This window comes from Bufo gargarizans, chromosome 6 (assembly GCF_014858855.1).
Source record: "Bufo gargarizans isolate SCDJY-AF-19 chromosome 6, ASM1485885v1, whole genome shotgun sequence".
NCBI lineage: Eukaryota > Metazoa > Chordata > Amphibia > Anura > Bufonidae > Bufo > Bufo gargarizans.
Window position 1 is genome coordinate 69,177,776 of NC_058085.1, and position 12,356 is coordinate 69,190,131.

Genomic DNA, 12,356 nt, shown 5'->3' on the forward strand with positions numbered 1-12,356 from the left:
GCGGCCCCCCACCCGGGTGGGTGGGGGCGCACCTTCAGGCAGAGGGCTGCTGGCCTGTGGGAGCCCGTGCAGGCTGGGACTTGCGCCAGGTAGGTTGCGTCCGAAAAAACGGCTTCTTGCGTCTATCCTGGGCTGGGCCAGAGGAAGAAGAACTGGCCGCGGGTCTAGACCCGGTGGGCTTGCGAAAGGACCGAAAACGGGACGAACCAGCGCGACCACGGGGGGCGCCCATTGGCCTGGACTGGGGGAGGTGAGTACTCTTCCCACCCGTGGCCTCTGATATAAGTTCGTCCAGACGGGTTCCGAACAGGCGGGAACCCGTGAATGGTAGGCCGGCCAAAGAGCGTTTGGAAGCGGCGTCCGCCGCCCAAACCTTCAGCCAGAGTTCCCTCCTGACAGAAACTGCCAGGGCAGAGGAACGGGCAATGAGGGCACCCGCATCAAGGGAGGCCTCACAGACGAATTTTCCGGCCTGAACAATTAGTTGGGCTAAGGAACGGAGGTCCTGAACAGGGACGTCCGACCCTAACTCCCGTTCCAGTTGCAAACCCCATTCAGAGACCGCTTTGCCAACCCAGGCGGAGGCAAAGACCGGTCTAAGGGCCGAACCAGAGGCAGTAAATATGGCCTTGGAGAGGGATTCCGTACGACGGTCCTCAACAGACTGGAGGGAAGATCCGTCCTGTACAGGAATAGTAGTGCTTTTGGACAGGCGAGCCACGGGAGGATCAACCTTAGGCGGGGATGTCCACGTGGTCACAGAATCCGCTGGAAAGGGATAACAAATGTCCAGCTTTTTGGGTGTAATAAAGCGGACGTTAGGCCGAGTCCAAGCCTTGGATACCACAGAAGAAAAATCAGCGTGTATGGGAAAAACCTTGGAGGCCTGTTTGGGGCGGAGAAAGGACACGCCGGCCTGTTCAGAGCTGGGGGGGTCATCGTGTAGCTGAAAGGTATCACGGATGCTAGTGACAAGATGCCCCACCGCGGACGCCAATTTGGACGGAAGCTCTGAGTCCATGTCCACGTCCGAATCCGCCAGTTCTCCCTCAGAAAGCGTATCCCTTTGAGAGGATAGACTTGACTGAGCTCGCACGCATGGCGGAGAGAGCGAAGCATCTGGAGAAGATGTGCGCTCAACCCTTGAACGTTTCTGAGTATGCCGGGCCCTGGAAGATTCGCTGGGAGGCAGGGAACCAGTGGGGGCGGCAGAAACGGTAGTCCCAGCGGGTGCGACAGGGATTGTGGCAGCCTGCGGGAGAGGCGGTCTATCCACGAGACGGCCCACTACGTGTGTAAGGCTTTCCACCGCCTGAGACAGAGACCTAGCCCAGTCAGGGGGTTCAGAGGCACCGGGGGGCGCAGCGGGAAGCGGGCCCTGCACCGGGGCCTGACATGCAAGGCAATGCGGCTCAGATTGCCCACGCGGAAAAAGTTCCTTACAGGCGGTACAGGCATGGTACCAGGGTTTGGGGGCACCTGTGGGATCTGACATGCTGAAGTGTGGTTGTACTCTAATATAGAGACCACAAAGGGTTATAGCAGCTATGACCAGGAGGGTTAGGAGAGGGTTAACTGTCCTACCAGTGCCTCAGAAGAACGTCAGGAGATGGCCCAGATCAGCAGCAGCAGAGAAGCAGTGAACAGCAGAGAGCAGCAGAGAGCGCCCACAGAAGCCGAGCGATGTACACAGGAGGTTAGAGTCCCCCACCGTGTCCCAGCTTCCTGTCAGGAGTGAGGAAGCGCGGGAAACCTCAGCAGAAAGCGCGGGGAACAAGCTCCGCCCCCTCCAGCGCTTGAAATGTCTCCTGTGAAGGAGAACGTAGCTCCGCCCCCAAAATGACGCGCGGAAGCCCCGCCCCCCTGCCGGGACCGCTAAGCCCCGCCCCCCGTTCTCGGCGGGAAGGGGGAGAGAGAGAAGAGAAAAATGGAGTCAGCCCCGATGAGGGGGGGGGGGGGGGGGGAGAAAGATAGCAGCGTGGGGGGGAAAAGCGTGGGGGTGCTGAGGATGCTGCTGTGCTGCATTGTCCTGCAGATGAGCGCTCAGAATGAGCGACCACGGGTGCCCCCCTTACCCAGAGGGGTAGATGCTGCAGATAGGGACGGGGTATGGGCTGGAATAGCCATCTCACCGTGCGACGTCTTCACCCTCAGTCCTTTCCAGCAGGGTCGCCCCTTCAGCCACTGGCACCGCAGTGGCAGGAAGCTGGAAGAGGGGCTTGGCGTGCGGGCGACCCCCTAGCTGGCGGGATGTAGGGGAGCCATTGCTGCCCAGATCCTCCTATTGCTTCTGTGGGGGAGGCAGCAGTGCAGATAAGTTGGCACTGGCGCAGCTCAACCCCGGGAGAGCAGAGAGGTCAAATGCGTCTCTGGTATCCCTAGGAAAAAATAAAATAACAAAATTAGAAGAAAAAGTAAAAATAACAAGGAGAAAACAGCCCTGCAGTAGCAGGGAGTGTCTTGCCTCCTTGGACACTAAGCTAAAACTGGTAGCCTCTATCTCCAGGCTGAGGGTATAGCTGATGGAGGAGGGGCTTAACAGTTTTACTTAGTGTCACGCCTCCTAGGGAGCTGAGCTATACCCAAGGTCTGTGTCCCCCAAGGAAAATGGGCGAGAAATCATGTTATTAAAGTGCCTCTGATTAAGCCCAATTAAAGTTCAGCTGCTCTAGTTGGTCTTTCCTGAAATTTTCTTAGTCCCACAGAGAGCTTCCAAAGCATCAGAGGGATCTCGTTGTTAAAAGGTATCAGTCAGGAGAAGGGGACAAAAGAATTTCCAGGGCATTAGATATACCATGGAACACAGTGAAGACAGTCATCATCAAGAGAAGAAAATATGGCACAACAGTGACATTACCAAGAACTGGACGTCCCTGCAAAATTGATAAAAAGACGAGAAGAAAACTGGTCTGGGAGGCTACCAAGAGGCCTACAGCAACATTAAAGGAGCTGCAGGAATATCTGGCAAGTACTGGCTGTGTGGTACATGTGACAACAATCTCCTGTATCCTTCAAAAGTCTGGGCTATGGGGTAGAGTGGCAAGACGAAAGCCTTTTCTTAGGGTACTTTCACACTTGCGGCAGGACGAATCCGAAAAGCTGTTCACCCTGTCGGATCCGTCCTTCCGCTATCTCGCCGTGCCGCCGCTCCGTCCCCATTGACTATAATGGGGACGGGGGCGGAGCTCCAGCGCCGTACGGAAGTTCGCGGTGAGAGGCCGCCGGACTAAAAAGTCGGACATGCAGGACTTTTATTCTGGCAGCCTTTCGCCGTGAACTACCGTGCTGCGCCGGAGCTCCGCCCCCATTAAAATCAATGGGGACGGAGCAGCGGTCCAGCGGCACAGCGAAATAGTGGAAGGACGGATCCGACAGGATGAACAGCCTGTCGGATCCGTCCTGCCGCAAGTGTAAAAATACCCTTACGAAGAAAAACATCCAAGCCAGGCTACATTTTGCAAAAACACATCTAAAGTCTCCCAAAAACAAGTGGGAAAAAATGTTATGGTCTGATATAACCAAGGTTGAACTTTTTGGCCATAATTCCAAAAGATATGTTTGGCCCAAAAACGACACTGCACATCACCAAAAGAACACCATACCCACAGTGAAGCATGGTGGTGGCAGCATCATGCCAAGGGGCTGTTTTTCTTCAGCTGGATCTGGGGCCTTAGTTAAGCTAGAGGGAATTATGAACAGTTCCAAATACCAGTCAATATTGGCACAAAACCTTCAGGCTTCTGCTAGAAAGCTGAACATGAATAGGAGCCATCTTTCAGCATGACAACGACCCAAAGCATACATCCAAATCAACAAAGGAATGGCGTCACCAGAAGAAGATTGAAAGTTTTGGAATGGCCCAGCCAGAGCCCAGACCTGAATCCGATGCAAAATCTGTGGGGTGATCTGAAGAGGGCTGTGCACAGGAGATGCCCTCGCAATCTGACAGGTTTGGGGTGTTTTTGTAAAGAAGAGTGGGCAAATCTTGCAGAGTCAAAATGTGCCATGCTGATAGATTCATACCCAAAAAGACTGAGTGCTGTAATAAAATCAAAAGGTGTTTCAACAAAGTATCAGTTTAAGGGTGTGCACACTGATGCAACCATATTTTATTTTTATATTTTTTCTTCCCTCTACTTCAAAGATTTCGGTTTGTTTTTCAATTGAGTTGTACAGTTTATAGGTCACATTAGGCTCCTTTCACACGGGCGAGATTCCCGCACTGAATCCGGACCCATTCATTTCTATGGGGCTGTGCACATGAGCAGTGATTTTCACACATCACTTGTGCGTTGCGTGAAAATCGCAGCATGCTCCTCTTTGTGCGCACGGTTGCTAGGAGACTATTGGGATGGGGACCCGATCTTTATTATTTTCCCTTATAACATGGTTATAAGGTAAAATAATAGCATTCTTAATAAAGAATGCATAGTACAATATGGCTGGAGGGGTTAAAAAATAATAATTTAATCCACTTGATCACGCAGCCCGGCTTCTCTTCTGTCTTCTTTGCTGTGTACAGGAAAAGGACCTGTGGTGACGTCACTATGGTCATCACATGATCCATCACCATGGTAAAATATCATGTGATGGACCATGTGATGAGCGCAGTGACGTCATCAAAAGGTCCTATTCCTGTGCACAGCAATGATGAAGACAGAAGAGAAGCCGGGCTGCGCGAGCAAGTGGATTAAGGAGAGTTAAATTATTTTTTTTTATTTTTTTTAACCCCTCCAGCCCTATTGTACTATGCATTCTGTAGTAAGAATGCTATTATTTTCCCTTATAACCATGTTATAAGGGAAAATAATATAATGTACACAACACCTAACCCGAACTTCTGTGAAGAAGTCCGGGTACCAAACATGCCGATTTTTCTCACGCGCGTGCAAAACGCATTACAATGTTTTGCACTCGCGCTGAAAAATTGCGCATTTTCCCGCAACGCACCCACGTTTTAGGAAACAGGCCTTAAAAGGTGGAAAAAGTTCTGAAATGATTTATCTTTGTCTCATTTTTTTACATCACAGAAACCTGACATTTTAACAGGGGTGTGTAGACTTTTTATATCCACTGTATATATTATATATAATATTTTTTTTATACACTCAACATTAAAATTGCAAAACCAAGAAGGAAAAGCCATGGAATTACAGAAATTCACGTGATTGAAACATGTTAATGATGCAAATGATACAAAAATGGAATGGTATGATATCAATGAGGCTATTAACGGTTGTCTGAGTAACGTTCTGCCACGCTGAATGCACTTGGTCACGCAAATCAGCAAAATCCGCTGCTGCCAGCTCCCTTTGCACTTGCTGATAATGTCCAGATGTGCTCAATAGGAGACAAGTCTGGAGATGCTACAGGCCATGGCAGCACTTTTAGGCCACGCAGGTTGCTCACAGTAGCAAAAGCAACATGCAACTTGGTGTCAATGTAATGCTGAGGTGTTGGGTTACCTGAAATGTAGACTAGAGAGTCCCAACTAATGTACATTATGCCACCCCACACCATAATCCCAGGAGAAGGACCGGTGTGATGTTCCCCTGTAAAGGCCTCTCCAGACCAATCACCAACTATCACTGCATCAGAGACAAGCGCCTGACTCCTCGCTGAAGAGGAAATACTTCCAATCCTGCCTCAATTGCAGTCTTACTGTGCACCATGGAAGCCTTTGAGAGCGTCAGCATGAGGTCAATGGACACCTGTAGCTGGATGTCTTGCTCATAGCCCAATGTCATGCAAGCTCCTTCTGACAGTTTGTATAGACACTGTTTGCCGCCCTAGGCTTGGGATGTGACGTCCAACTTCACTTGCAGTACAGAACAGATCACTAAGCAACATTCTTCTAATCAGAGGCTCGCCTCTGTGCACCTCTTGCTGTCATTTCAGTTCACCGTTGTTCTCCTAACCACCGGGAGACAAAGTGTTGACCAGTGCTGAAATCTCGGCCTAGGCATGTACCGATCTGCTGGAGTGATAAACCAAGGTCTCAAAATACAATGATTCTGTTTTGCTCAGTTTATGGCATGCATAGATAATGGGCACATTGATGAACAGGAGGCATTCCAATCATCCCACACAACTTGATCTGATGTTCGAGGTTTCACGTGGCTAAGAAACTTTTTGGTTTCAATCTGGCTTTTATGCCCCTCCCACATGCCACAGACTGGAGCTAGGCGTCTGAAAATGTGATCATCTGCACATCTTAGTGACAACTGCTACTTCCTCAATTTGCATAACCTAGCGGCTTGTCCTGTATGATGTTGCAATTTCAATGGTGAGGAGTGAGTGTGTGAGAGTGTGGGTGTGTGAGTGTATATATATATATATATTATATCTGTAACACTTTAAACTAGGACCCACATCGATGACGAGAATGGAGGGCCTGTGCCCTCTAAATGAAGGGAACGACAGGACTAGCAGGCACACTAACACTCCACATATCTGTATGGCTATCTCCAGCGGTCCTATAGAGAATGAAGGCAGTGGGCATGCTTCATCTGCTGCTTCCTTTATTTTAGAGGTATAGCGTCCTCGGTCTTGTGATCTGTGGGTGTCCTAGCGGTCACCGTCACACCAATACTGATCTAATAGAACATATCGTGTCTAATATGGAAATCCCCTTACACACTTATTAGCAATCTATCTAAACACATAATAGCCGAAGGGCCCTTTTCTGGATGGCCTTTATAGTAATGTTTAACATATTCTTAACAAGATCATTTTTTATTTCAGACTACATATGAACGACAACCGCCATATTATTTCATTACAATATTCAGGCTCATCCCTCCTTTCTGAATATGAGAAGAAAGCGTTAACTGCAGCCCGGGAAGTCAACAGCGCTCTGCCAGGGATTTCTCATGACCTAATAGCTTTGCTGACATTTAGGAGAAGACAAGCACATGGCCAGAAGTCTGTGTTTTGCTACAGCTCAGCTGTTCACTGTGCAGAACATTAATCCTCTGCCTCACCCCCACAAACTAGATTCTGCAGGACGGCAGACATCAAGTTATATCAGAGCGTGAAGCCAACTCAAGTATCTGTGACACCACCAAATGCACAAACAGCACCAGCCAATAATATCCCCTGTCGCCACTCGTACAGAACGCAGCACAAGGAAACGCCATGTAGTGCAGCATTTAAAGCAGACGCGCTATATACTAAATATTTCAGTTTGATGCATTAAAGAAAACATTTCTACATCCACTAGAAAAAAAATCAACACAAATCTAAAAAAACGTAGAATACAAAAATGTTATAAAACCTCTTTTTTCCCCCCCAACTACCTTATCTAGGAAAGTGGGGCGGTCCATGGAAGACTCTTTGGAGATCGGTGGTGGGCGGCAGCTCAGGGGCTTGGCGACCATAGCATTATAGTCAGCCATTCCCAATCCACGCTTGTCCATTTCCACCTTCTTTTCCAGGAGAGCACCTGCAAAGTAATGGATACAGAGTGCAGCAGTCACAACAGGCGTAAGACACCTCAACATGTTCCAGTGTTGGGTTTAAACATAATGGACCCGATTTATCATTGGGATACACACAAACTGCAGGTCTGCAACTTTTTCAACGCCACTTGTGCAAATTTCGTGCACAAGTGGCGTTCATCAACCTCGACACTTTCCGAAAAAGGGGGCATGGTAAGGTCGGGGAGGAGCTGGGCAAGAGTCCATGTTACATTTATCATTGAAATCCAGCCCCCTGGCTGACATAGATTGCAGACTGCTGGATGCTGCGACTGGCTATCATAGCCCGGAGGTACGCTGCCAAGCTTACGAGAAATCTCACATAGTGACAATCTATTTCTGGCTACATTAGACATTTGCTCATACCGGCCATATACATGAAATACCACCAATTCTGAGGTGTATGAGGGCCTCCTTACTGTCTCCCAATTGCAGATCTTTTTGTTCTTGGGGAGATAAGCCATTGCCAGAGGCGTCTAGTAGTGGCTTTCTCCGCTCTAGCTTTGGGTTGACAGCTGTCTAATGAGTATGGCCAACTATCTCTCTCTTCTCCCTCTTGTCTTCCCCATACGTATTTGGCTGAATCGAATGTGTAGGTGTATGCTTTGGGGAGTGCACAGAAAGCTGCTGCCAGGCAGTTCTGGCCACGGATTATCTCCCCAGAAGAACAAAAGGATTGGGCGAAAATACTCGTTTTGCCCAATCCTTCTCTCCCCCGACATAATCTGTCAGAGGAGAGTCAAAAGCTCCTCGCACATATTAGTGTGCCAGCCGATTCGGCTGTTCTCGACAGGTTCAGCCAACAAAAGTGTAATGTGTATGGCCCCCTTTAGTCTTGAGCTAATGTATCACAGATCTGTATAGTCTTTCTTAGCTGGGAGAGATCAAACCTCCTGACTGCTGTTCATTCATGAATACTCACTCATGGCCTGGTCCAGGTTCATGTTGTTACTCTTCAAGGCCTCTTCTGCAGGCTCTTTCTGTGGAGAAGACACCAAGTGTCAGTAGTGAAAAAGCACAAAAACATTAAACTGTTCCATCAAGGACAAAAAAATTAAATAAAAAAGTCTTATGTTAGGTTATTCAATAGGCAGCCATAAAAGACACTTGAAGTGACACGTTTTCTCTTATTTTAAAGAACAAAGTGTATTATCATTTTAAACTAAATATAAAAATGTTTTAGATTTTTATTAAAACATGGGAGTCAAAGTCCTATGAAAAAAATATTCTCCATTTTTCACATCTGCAGCTGGATCTCAAAACTTTTGCATGTAACTAAAAATGTTGTATAGCCAAGGACTTGTTCAATAAAACGCAAATGCATCTGTATAGTGGTACCTGCTCTTTGTTCTTTTCCTCATTTCTCTATCCACCTCAGTAATATCGATGAGGTGGTCGCACATGCTCATTTCCACCCCAAACTGCCACCAGATATATCTACTGTTAGAAAATGTGACAGTTACAGGCAGAGAGCCGCAGCAGAAAGGACACACTCCCGGGCCATCATGGGATAACCCCTTTAAAAAAAATTTAGCCACCACTTTATGATCTGTGGAGGTCCAACCTCCACCGATACTGGGAATGAAGAGGGCCACAGAACAGCTTTAATCTGTGTCCCCTTAAAATTTCTCACGGCAGCACTCCAAGCCACTCGTCCGTACAGGGCTAATGTAGTATTGTGGGCACTTCATTGTTAATGTCAGTGTAGGCCCAAGTGATTGGATCTCTACTGATCATTAAAGGGGTTGTTGTCCCAATAGAACATTTAAGGTTGGGTTCACACGGGCGTTGTGGGAACATGCGCGATTTTTCCCCGCGAGTGCAAAGCGTTTTAATGCATTTTGCACACGCATGAGAAAAATCGGCATGTTTGGTACCCAGACCCGAACGTCTTCACAGAAGTTCAGGTTTGGGTTAGGTGTTGTGTAGATTTTATTATTTTCCCTTATAACATGGTTATAAGGGAAAATAATAGCATCCTTAAAACAGAATGCTTAGTAAAATAGTGATGGAGGGGTTAAAAAAAAAAATAATAATAAAAAAAAAAAAGTTTAACTCACCTTAATTCACTTGTTCGCGCAGCCCAGCTTCTCTTCTTTCTCCTTTGAGGAAAAAGGACATTTGATGACGTCACTGCGCTCATCACATGATCCATCACCATGGTGATGGACCATGTGATGTCATCAAAGGTCCTTTTCCTCAAAGGAGAAAGAAGAGAAGCCGGGCTGCGCGAACAACTAGATGAGGGGAGTTAAATTATTATTATTATTTTATTAACCCCTCCAGCCCTATTGTACTAAGCATTCTGTATTAAGAATGCTATTATTTTCCCTTATAACCATGTTATAAGGGAAAATAATAATGATCGGGTCCCCATCCCGATTGTCTCCTAGCAACCATGCGTGAAAATCGCACCGCATCCGCACTTGCTTGCGGATGCTTGTGATTTTCACGCAGCCCAATTCACTTCTATGGGGCCTGGGTTGCGTGAAAAACGCACAATATAGAGCTTGCTGCAATTTTCACACAACGCACAAGTGATGCGTGAAAATCACCGCTCATGTGCACAGCCCCATAGAAATGACTGGGTCCGGATTCAGTGCGGGTGCAATGTGTTCACCTCACGCATTGCACCCGCGCGGAAATCTCGCCCATGTGAAAGAGGTCTAAGGCATATCAATTGGACATACTATAAATGTCCAAAAAGTGTAGGTCCCAACTCTGGGACCCGCTCTTCCCTCAAGTACAGGGCCCCAAAAGCTGGCTTCGAAATCCCATAGCGCTGAACAGAGATGAGGATGCACGTGCAACTGTCTGATGTTTGCAACCTCCACCTGTACATTTAAAAATGTTGGCAAAACTCACCAGAAAGCCCATGTCAGTAAGCTGTTTAGTCAATCTGGTCATAATCCAGGCCTCATCAGACTTATTTGGGGTCTTCATGCCCTGTTTTATTAGAAGTGGCAAAAAAGTAAAAAATTAAATAAAATCCACCATAGATTCTGTCATTAATCTACCAGCATCTATTACTACCCGGACACTTACCTTGGAAAGTCCTTTCTTGGGGCCGTTGCCCCAGGAATTGCAGGAGGAGTTACTGTCTTGGGAAGCAGCATTATTCCACATATCATTTTCCTCATCCTCCCACTGGCTGAGGCCCACTTCCTCTCCTCCACTTCCCCAGCTTTCTTGCATAGATTTTGGAGCTAAAATTGGAGAACCATTAACACCTGTGATTAAAGGGGTAGTCCAGGAATTTGCTATTGACGGCCTATCCTCAGGATAAGCCATCAAAATGTGATTGATGGGGGTCTGACACCCTGTCCATCATCTGTTCATAAGTAGCTCCAGCACCAAAACCACACAGATCTGGCACCAAAACCACACAGGTCTGTTTATTGTGTAGTGGACGAAGCTGGTTACTGAAGAGAATCAGATAATGATGGACCATCCTGAGGATAGGCCATCAATAGTAAAATCCTGGACAATCCCTTTAAAAAAACAATGGCCAATATATACAGATGCAAATATTCACAACAAATGTACAAAAACCAGAGATAAATCTGGCAGATTCCACCATGCTGTAATAAAAAGACCTGACCTGTCCCGGTCAGTTATTTTTTTCAGATGCCACAAAAAAGATGACCTGCGAAAAGTGAAGCAAACCTTCATGCTGTGAATAGTCACGCTGTCTGGTTTCCAACTCAGCCCCTCCAGTCTGGACTGACCTCCCTCTTCCAGCCACTACCAGGCGCCTCTAAGTCTTCCGTATGCGCAGTACAGTCAGGTGTAGTGATGAAGTCGGGGACGGTACACCCTTGCTGTACTGCACATGCCCAGTGGGTATAAGGTAACTGCGCATGTGAAAACGCTTGAAGGAGCCTTATGCTGACTACAGAGGCAATCAAGACTGGAAAGGCAAGGGTGGAAACCGGACAGCACGACTATGTACATGGCTTTTCACAGGTTATCAGTATCAGTATTTTATGGCTTTTGCTGGACTGGGGCAAGTTCAAAAAGACAGTCAGGTTATGAGTTACAGCGTGGTGATGGTTTAGGGTGGTAACATCACCTGACAAGTTCCCTTTAAAGCAGGTAATGCCCACTATTAGTTTAACTAGGACCTTGTCTGTTTTAGTGATTACTTTCATTCCCCGGGTAATTTACAATTCTGCAGCATCTATTCTTTTGGCTCTATGTTGTGCCATTTCCTTATTATTCCTTCTAGCAGTATGCAATAAAGGTCCACCTGGGTGTTACCAGTTGGGGGGGTGTGCCTGCACATTCTAACACTGGAAGCAGTGATTGGATAGTGTCAGACTGTGCAGGGACACCCCCCCCCCCCAACTGGTAACTCGCAGCTGGACCTTTACTGCAAACTGTTAGCAATTAATTCATAATTTAAAGAATTATTAATAAAGGAACGGCACAACATAGATCCATAAAAGTAGATGCTACAGAATTGTTATTACGCGGAGAATGCAAGTAGTTACTGAAACACGTCTGGGCTTGTTACAGGTCCTCATAATCCAGTAAATCCAATCCAGATTATTCACAGACACCTCATATGCAGTGTGAATATAGACGGCAAGGTGACCTTGGGAAAAATATAAAAATACAAAACTAACATAGGAAAGTACCTTGATTAAGGGTAATTTTACACATAGAGATGATCAGGCAATTATCAGGAACGAGGCAGACATTCCTGATAATTGCCTGATCATCAGTGGAAATGAGAGCTGCATTTACACGCTGCAATCACCTCCGCTGTATGGGGACAAGTGATTGATTACAGTGATTGCTTGTCCCCAGAGAAATGAATTATTCCTGCGCAACAGCTCCTTGTTTAGACAGTACAATCTGCTGCACAGGAATGAT

At 47.1% G+C, this 12,356-nt stretch overlaps 1 protein-coding gene across 6 annotated transcripts in view; it reads right to left on the reverse strand.

Annotated features, from left to right (window-relative positions):
- Positions 1-12,356, reverse strand: part of TNRC6C (trinucleotide repeat containing adaptor 6C) — an 87,285-nt gene that overhangs the window by 25,550 nt on the left and 49,379 nt on the right. For all 6 annotated transcript variants that reach the window (XM_044298774.1, XM_044298773.1, XM_044298775.1 and 3 more), the window contains 4 exons: positions 10,524-10,684; positions 10,344-10,424; positions 8,401-8,458; positions 7,299-7,444 (listed from right to left, as the gene is read on the reverse strand). In XM_044298774.1, coding sequence (XP_044154709.1) covers positions 7,299-7,444; positions 8,401-8,458; positions 10,344-10,424; positions 10,524-10,684 — 446 coding nt within the window. The remainder of the gene's footprint in view (positions 1-7,298; positions 7,445-8,400; positions 8,459-10,343; positions 10,425-10,523; positions 10,685-12,356) is intronic.